Source organism: Macadamia integrifolia, chromosome 6 (genome assembly GCF_013358625.1).
Source record: "Macadamia integrifolia cultivar HAES 741 chromosome 6, SCU_Mint_v3, whole genome shotgun sequence".
Lineage (NCBI taxonomy): Eukaryota > Viridiplantae > Streptophyta > Magnoliopsida > Proteales > Proteaceae > Macadamia > Macadamia integrifolia.
In genome coordinates this window covers 26,899,696-26,908,535 of record NC_056562.1, presented here as the reverse complement: position 1 = coordinate 26,908,535, position 8,840 = coordinate 26,899,696, and the positions used below count along the sequence as shown (strand labels likewise).

At 37.5% G+C, this 8,840-nt stretch overlaps 2 protein-coding genes across 4 annotated transcripts in view; one reads left to right on the top strand and one right to left on the bottom strand.

Annotated features, from left to right (window-relative positions):
• Window positions 1-1,813: 1,813 nt before the first annotated feature.
• LOC122081526 lies at window positions 1,814-6,733 on the bottom strand. 3 transcript variants are annotated; one of them, XM_042648677.1, is made up of 6 exons: window positions 6,221-6,733; window positions 5,779-5,831; window positions 4,553-4,729; window positions 3,765-3,982; window positions 3,639-3,681; window positions 1,814-2,519 (listed from the first exon to the last, which is right to left on the bottom strand). In XM_042648677.1, the coding sequence occupies exons 1-6, from the start codon at window positions 6,623-6,625 to the stop codon at window positions 2,480-2,482; spliced, it is 936 nt and encodes a 311-aa protein (XP_042504611.1). In that variant the 5' UTR covers window positions 6,626-6,733; the 3' UTR covers window positions 1,814-2,479. The 3 variants fall into 3 exon arrangements, with proteins under 3 accessions (XP_042504611.1, XP_042504613.1, XP_042504612.1); XM_042648679.1 differs by having other exon boundaries at window positions 6,244-6,403; XM_042648678.1 differs by lacking the exon at window positions 3,639-3,681 and having other exon boundaries at window positions 6,221-6,731.
• A 992-nt stretch (window positions 6,734-7,725) lies between these two features.
• The window catches only part of LOC122082184 (pentatricopeptide repeat-containing protein At1g74600, chloroplastic-like), a 2,232-nt gene continuing 1,117 nt past the window's right edge, over window positions 7,726-8,840 (top strand). The window contains exon 1 of the mRNA XM_042649660.1: window positions 7,726-8,741. Within this exon, the coding sequence (XP_042505594.1) occupies window positions 7,726-8,741 (1,016 nt within the window). The remainder of the gene's footprint in view (window positions 8,742-8,840) is intronic.

Genomic DNA, 8,840 nt, shown 5'->3' with positions numbered 1-8,840 from the left:
ATCAATACGATTTGGTGTTTGTAATTCTCATTCGGACCAAGACATTTGGTTTAAGGTGCACTCCATTCAACACTGTTTTATTTGTGCCCACATTCAGTTTATCTAAATCGGAGAATCATTTTAAATAAATATTTTAAATTTTAAAATTTAAAATTTGTGACATATGCTGCCCAAGTGGGGGATTGTAAGATTTCCAATTAGGTGAGCTAACATAGTCAAAGATTTGTTTCCAAAACTGGTTTAGTGGTGTTGACTACAGATGGAGTAAGCAAAAAGAATCCAATATTATTGGTAAGTTATCTCTATGGAGATATTGGATTCTATTAGCACACCTTAATGGTATGAAATATTTATTACTATATGTGGACCTAAGGTATTGTTTCCTTAATAGGGAGGAAACCCTAATTTCTTTGCAGGGTTGGTCCCTACCCTCACCCCTATATATAGTTATCACTGACCTATTAAGTGAGGCTAATGACCTAAAACAAAAGAGAAAGAGGGTAGATCATACCAACATTGATCGTGTTGTAAAAGGAGCATACCAAAAGACATTGAGGAGTTGTAATTCTTCAGCCATGGATTCAGGTATGCCTAAAACCTAACTATGTATTCATTGTTGCATGCTTATCTGATCTCTATGTGATGTATTGCAAGTATATTTTCTATCACAAAACACGTAAATCAAATAATAATGGAATGGAAGTTAACTAGAACTCACTAATGGGGAGTTCCTCCAAAGGAATGCAGCACTCGGTAATGATCCACGTCGATTGCTCCTTCTCCAATGGTTGTAACCAAAGTATAGGACGAAGAGACTATGTACACTTTCCACTAACTTTTCTTATGTTGTTATGAATTACAATGTGCAATTAGGATTTAGACATTAGCTTTTAATATAAAGTCTTAAGTTAGGAGATTGCAATCTAATGGTACACATCATCCGAAGTGGTGCAATCCTAAAAGGAAGCCTTTAATTTTCCTTAATCGTACAAAATGACAATCCTATAAAAGCATAACCTAAAAAACCTAAATAGTTGAAATCTTTCATTAAATTTTCTCCTCCACACAATTAACATCTACAATAGACATTGTAGGCAAGGAAAAATATCACCTTCATAAATCCTAATCCATTGTACATCAATATTAGAGAGTCACGGTCTAAAGATCGGATAAAAAAAATGTTTCGAAACACTTTTCAAATAATATTTATTTAATGTAATAATAAAATAAAATTTATTTGCAAACTTTTCACAAAACAAGTATTGAGCCCCAAATTTTGACCAATCACAATTACCAACCAACTCACTTGGATGTTGTCCCTAAAAGGACAGTGGAAACCATATCGAATGTCACCCGACCCTCAATCACATTCATACCCTAATGCGAGGCATACCGATATACAGACAACCTTGTTGATAGGTATCAACCATTGGCACACTACAAATGCAACAATAAATGCCTCTCAGGTATAGGAAACAAACATATACTAGAGAATCCTGTTACCTAACACAACATGTAGTGAACCACTTAGGAATCTCTACAGATCAATGTTTAATACATATAAGTGCCAACATCTATATTTCTATGTCAATCCCCATTGGTAGTTAACTTGTTATTATCATTGTTTTGTTTTACTTCATGCTTGTGTTATTCACCAACAGTTTAGAAGATGACATTGGTGCAATTTCATGCCCTTAAGTCTTGATGTGTTCTGTGTCGAGTGTCTTACACAAAGTGGGTTTGAATGATTCTTCTATTAAACATCTACCCTTAGATGTTCAGTCCTGGAAGATTTGAGTCTAATCATGTCATATTGATGAAAAAGTTTTCACTCTTGATTTGTACATTTAACTCTAGAGAAAACAGTGTTTGTTTCCAACTCAAGAAAGATGAAGATCAACAACTAGACACAAGCATACATGCACTGAAGTACCAAATGGGGAACCTTCACAATAGCCACTCCTTGACATCTTTATTTTTCATATTTCATCGATACTCCACCAGTAAATTACTTGTCACTCCTGGTTGATGCAGTTCTTTATCTTTTAACCCAGAGATCAATTTCTGAATAAAGATCAGAGAGTTGCTTGGTAGGTAGGCTAGCCAACCAAGAACAATATGGTCTTGAAGAATATGATCATCCTCTTCCTAATGGATATTTCAAATATAAGAAGGCCATGGCTTGTTTTGGTAAATGAGCTTATAGCCTGAATTCAGCAACCTCTGATAGGTTTTGCTATGGTTCTAAGGGCTTCTATACCTGTGATAAAGCATTGCCCTCTTGAAAGTGGGGTTCATTTTATGTATCCCCTTCTATCCAAGGCTACTGAACTTCAAACTTTCTCAGTTCTGTGCTGCACATCTATTATAATATCAAATAAGGTGCTTATTTGATGCCCCAACTTGAAAGAAGCAAAAGAAAATCTGAATATGAAAGTTGTAATAATGAGTTTAGTCTCAGATGTACTATGATTGTGTTTTATCTTCCTTTTGCAATTAAGTTTGTCAGCACCAATCTCCTGCAAACAACAACAGACATATCATGAATTCATGATCTAGCTTAAATGCAATAATAAGGAAATTCTCCATAGATAGTTCTGATAACTGTAAAATTGAAAAAAATCATTAATTTGGCTTATTAACTGATCCCAAATGTACTTGTATAAGTATCAAATTGAAGGTGTATGTTGAAATGGTCAAAGTGAAATTTTCATATTTTAAATGGTAATGTTTATAATCATTATACCATGTGATTGTATAAACTACTTAATTTTTTTAGCCATATTTAGTAATAATGTATTTTACATGTAATTTTTATTTTACATATTATAGCAAAGGTTTTTGGATGCAAAGTAAAGTAAAATTTTATAACCAAATATAGAATGATTTGAAGTTAATTTTAAAGTCACATGGAGTAATGATTACATATATTTATTTTTTAAGTATGAAAATTTCACTTCCCTTCCCTTTAATTCCCCTTACAACCAAACATAGCCGTAGGAAATTACTTAATTGGTTCAGTTTGGTTGAGAGCAGGTAAACCTATTAACCGATAACAAACAAGTGATAAACTGATAACCCAATAACCCGATAATTTAGAAGGTTATCATATTATCAAATTAACCTTCTGAAAATTAATTTATTCAACAATGAAATAGCAAAACAATCTCACAAATTCACTGAATTAATGTTGAATCTGAGCTAGCTATTTCAAATTGGGTTTTGTCATACAACCTCTTGACCATCTCAACCAGTAGACCTCTGACTCTTGGGTGATCCTCTACTAGCTAGATGATCCCAAGCCATGGAATCCTGGCTGTTAATCACACTAAAACCTTGTGAATTGAATTAGGTTGTGGACTAGCGTGATTCCGGCCGTATTGACTGCATCTTTTGATCATCCTCCCTTCCTCTATTGCAAACATTCCATAGGTAGGAGACTTGTGTCCAAGCTCAGAAATACTCTAAATTGAACACTTGTGCTAGACCAAGGATACAGATTTGTAATTTGTTGGGCCATAAGAAAACTTATTCATCTCTATTGTTGTTAATATTATTTGATTAGGAACCCATAAAACAGTCTAAATATTGGCCTTCAAGATCTCCTATGGAGATAGGGAGGGGACTAGATATATTACCTGAGGTCCAAGCCAATTAGGTGAGGCAGCAGAGTTGAAGTACCTGCAGCTAGGCTATTGGATATGGCTCAAGTTTAAAGTTGTAGGACAAGGAAATTTTTTTGTTAGAAGACTTATCAGACATACCTAAGGTTGACCTTTTGATCATTAGAACCCTTCGCTTACTTCCTATCCAAGAAGGTAACCATGGTGAATCTCCTGAAACAACTCTGTAGCCTGCATTACCGTACAATTTGTGTGCTGCTAAATCATCTTCATATGCCCGCAGAGCAAGGTAGTTGAAACCCCAAAGAAGTGACAGCATGTCGCAGGCTTTAAGCAATGCAGTTGCTACCTTCCGTCTCCTGTAAGTTACATAGTCTTACATTAGAGTCTGAGAAATCATAAACACTCCCCCCCCACCCTCCAAAAAAAAAAAGATAATAAAATAACTGAAACAACATAAAAAGGAAGCCTGGTTGAAGACATGAAATGCAAATTCAATTAGCACCATTATCAGTTGTAATTGAAGTTCGTGTGTTGGGATTTTTTAAAAGAAATCTTCTTCCTATCAAATGTGGAGGGTATCATTGCCTCCTTGAAAACAAGTTTTTCCGTAGCCACTGAAGAAGAAACACAGAACAACCATTAGATGAATCTATGTTACTAATAATTATAGCAAGACAATGCTGTAGAGCTACTGTTCAAGCCTTGGTAAAGGAGGCTTGCTAGATTTGTTGGGTCTCCAGTGAAACAAAAGAAGAAAAAAAATGAGAAAGGTGGAACACAAGCCACATTGAATGGTATAGATTTATAACATAAATGATTTACAACCAATTTGATCCTATATTGCTGTTATCCATTCTCTCTGAACCCTTTCTTTGTCAGTTTTCATAGCCTTTGGAGGCAATGTTAACCAAGAATAAAATCCATACCTGAAATCTTTTGACACTGCTATTCCAGAAACATAAAGATATTCTTCTGCTCCTTCAAGATGCCTGAGGACAACTTCATCTCTTAATACTGTTACATCTGCAACCCCCACAAGCCCCTCTGGAGATTCAGGCTTTGTATTTGAAGTATCTGCTGCCTCAGCAACCAAACAAGCATACCTGCATAACAGATCCCTGTAATTTATATTCTTTTTGTTTGACAAATAATGTCATAATTTAAAAGCACTCTACTGGCAAATAACACTCAAGAAGCAAAAACAACAACAACAACAACATCCAAAACCTTATCCCAACTTAATGGGGTCGACTACATGGAGATTCCAAGCAAGGACAAGCACAAGGATCCATGCACAAAGATTGACGGGTTACGGGTAATTGTATTAAGTGCCAGCTGGCAACGTGATGCACCACTACAAATCAGCCACAAGCTTATAACAACAAACTATAATATGGTATCAGCTGTCTACCTGACATACCATATGGATCAGTCAAGCCAAAGCGACCTACATGTATTACGTCCACCACCAAGTCAATCCATCAACCAACCTACTTTTATGAAAGGATGAATGAGGTAACGAATTCTTGATAGCCCCGCTATGCACAAAAGTAACAACTCAAACACACAACTCCACATTGAAAACTATGTAATCAACACACAACTCCGCAATGAAAACTAGATAAGCAATCCACAACTCGAGCCAGAGGTATCTATGAATAGTGGTTCAATGCACCAGCATAAAGCCCACCACCACAAACAAACCAATAGCCCACGTCGACCTTGTATCTAATAAATGCATTCCTTCCAAAAGTCGGGGTTTGGTGCACGTATTAGCACTAAGTAGTGGTATTTCACTTGCGCCGTTTTCAGCTCCCACTTATCCTACACCTCTCAAGTCATATCACAAAGTCGGACTAGTGTCAAGCTCAACAGGGTCTTCTTTCCCCACTGATTCTGCCAAGCCTGTTCGCTTGGCTGTGGTTTCACTGGATAGTAGACAGGGACAGTGGGAAACACTCAAGAAGCAAGTTTTCAATAAATCCAATTTAGGCTCAAAATGGCAAATTTTCAATAGTCTGGACCTTTTGATTATTTAAAAAGTTGATTTCACTGATAAAGGGTGCTGCATTTTCCTTCCTAATCTAGTACTGCATTTTCCAAGTTGCTATATTTATCGCCTTCACCATGGAGACATGAACAAGCACCATACCTATCTGGTGGTGAGTTTCTTAACTTGTAGACAAGGCCAGAGAACACTTCAGCCTGTATTATGGAGAGAAATCAACCCAAATAAGTTACAAACAGAAATCAGCAAAAAAGTTTACAAAACAAAGTTAAACACAATAAGAGTTGCAGTTATCTATGAACAGAGTTTTGAAGTATTTCCTTCTGTCTTTCAATAATTTAGGGGTAAAGATATTCATAATAAACCAAATAAAATTCACCCAGAAATAATTAAATAAAGAAACCAAAGCACAAACCAAGATGGGAAAGAAGAAATAAAAAAGCAAAAGATCTGCTAGCAGTACAGACTACAGAGCAAAATTTCAAACCCAAAAAACAGAAATAAAAACACAGATAATAACACAGGAAAAAGATATTAGCTTTCACATGGTAAGGGAACATTGAGAAGACAAAAGGATAGGTGTGACCTTGAAGAATTCAAAGAACAAACCATTGAACAGAATAACTGGATCATGAAATGCTTCAGCCTGTACTTGGGCTACTCTTCTCATCTCATCTTCTTCCTCAACCAACCTCCTAACCTTCCACCCAAACTCACTAACCAAATAGCCAAACTGCTCCTTACTGACCAATAATTTCCTATCCTTGCCCTCCCCCTCCAAACCCACAGAGGTTGAAGAAGAAGAACAAAAGGGCACCAAAGCTCCCCTTTGTCTCTCCCTGGACTTTCTTCCCCTCTCACTACTTCTCTCAAAAAAAGTCAGATCCCTGCTACTATCACCCAAGTTCTCCACTTCAACTTTATTACATCTAAAGCTGGAAGATGAATTTAGAAGAAAGGAATTGTATGTACTTGCAATCAAATGAGCCATATTTTAGGGGGTTGTCGGGTCGGGTCATGAATTTCTACAGCAAGGAGTTCAAGTCAGTTGGAAAATGTTTTCTATTTAGACTTCTGGTTTGTTCTTTGAGCCATGAGCATGGGAAAGGAGGGATCAGTTATGAATAAGATAATGTAAACGAAATGAGTGGCTGTGAATAGGATTTAATTGTGACAAAAAAGAAGCCTTTTGGCAAGGTTCCAAGTAGCCAGACACTTGGACCCTCCTGTCAAATGGGTTGCTTGATTGACTAATGACCACTTGCACTTACCTTACAATCCCACCCTCATACATGCCAATTGGATGGTCAAGATGATTAGATGAATGGGTACACATTAGAGGATTCTCTAAGCAAATGGCATAGGTGAATGAGGTCACAAATCGATATCATACACACGAGGGCAGCAAGGTCACTTCATATGAAAAGGACCTATTCTGACGTGTTTAGAAATTCTATTCTCTTATATAATTGGGGGAATAGTTCTCTGTCAGAGAGTGGCTGTTGCGCTATAAGACACACAAAGCACACAATGACCATTATGCCCCTACTACGATGCATGTCCCTACATTTGGGCATGGGGACAGCTCTCGGATAAAAAACATTTGCCCATATTTGGAAGAAAGAAAAACACCTGCTTGCGTTCAAAACATTGGACACATGGGGAAGTGGAGGAGGGCTGTGAAAAGATGCCCTTGCCCTACCTCCATTTTCCCATGTCTAGGCATGAGAAATGCAAGCGGATAGCGTTTTCTTTCCCTATATACTTTTAGGGAGAGGGTTGAGGCACATAGAAAGCTTCCCTAGAACTAACAACTTAACTAATGAGGGGTTGGGATGGGAGAGGCATAAGTGATTTCAGAAGGGGAGAAAAAGAAAGTGCCAAAGGTTGGCACCCAGCAGCGTGAGCAACCTTTTCCCGTATTTGTAAGGGAAGGGTTCTCTAAGTATAAGGCAGAGTGGAGGTACCAAAGAGATGATAAGATGGTATCATACATACGAGGGTAACAAAGTCATTTGACATTAAGAGGAGAGATATAGACACCAAGCCACCGAGTTGCTTATAGAGGTGCTTGTGTACTCTGCCCCAGCGATGCAGAAAATCTTTTTCCCTTTTTTAAAATACAATTTCCATTCGGATAATTCTGAAGCAGATCTAGGCTTCACTGGGATTTCAAAGGCATCTAGCCGTTGCAGGGGATATATGAAACAGTGTCGCCACATTTTGAAAGTTTTGTTTATTCTGAAGGAAACCACACGAGCTTTCTCTTTTAGAAATCCGTTTCTCCACGGAAAACCTGCAAGCAAACCCCGCTTTCTGTGTTCCATGGTCGTCCCAAGACCCCAACCAAAGGGTACCCATATCACCAACCCCTTCGTCCTCATCTCAATTCTGCGAAATTCTGCTAGTTCTGGATCCTTTCAGGTTGCGAAGATGGTTCATGCGTATATTGTGCGAACTGGGTTCAAATCAGATTTGTTGGTTTTCAACAATCTGCTTCATGTTTATTGCAGAGATGGTCTTATGTTGGAAGCACTGAAATTGTTCTACAAAATGCCTGAAAGAGATGTTGTCTCTTGGAATACCATGATTTCTGGACTTGTTAGTTTGGGTTTTTTTAATGAAGGGTTTTCGTTTTACCGTGAGATGCGAAGGGTTGGAATCGTTCCTAGTCAGTCGAGTTTTGCTTCTGTTCTGGTTGCTTTGACTGAGATGGGTAGTCTGGTTAATTGCAGACAAATACATGGAGAGTGTTTCAAATATGGGTTCTCATCTAATCTCCTTGTGGGAAATGCTCTTTTGACAGCTTATGTTAAGTGTGGTGACATCAAGGGAACAAGAGACATGTTTAATGGAATGAAAAATTTTGATGAAGCTTCATGTGAAATCTTAGTTAGAGGTTATCTTCAACTAGGTAGCTTCAGTGAAGCTTTTGATCTATTCAGAAGTTCTCATTTAATAGGAATACCCCTTAGTTGTTTTTCACTTACTAGCCTTATAAGCTTCTGTGAAAGTGAACTTATTGATCATGAAATGCAAATTCATGGGTACATTGTTAAGGTCGGGTTGGACTCCGATGTTTCTGTAGTGAATTCTCTTATTGCAATGTATGCAAGATCATACCTCTTAGAGGAAGCTACATGTTTGTTTGAGGGGCTAAGCTTGCGCGATATTGTTACATGGAACTCCCTTATTGCAGGTTATGC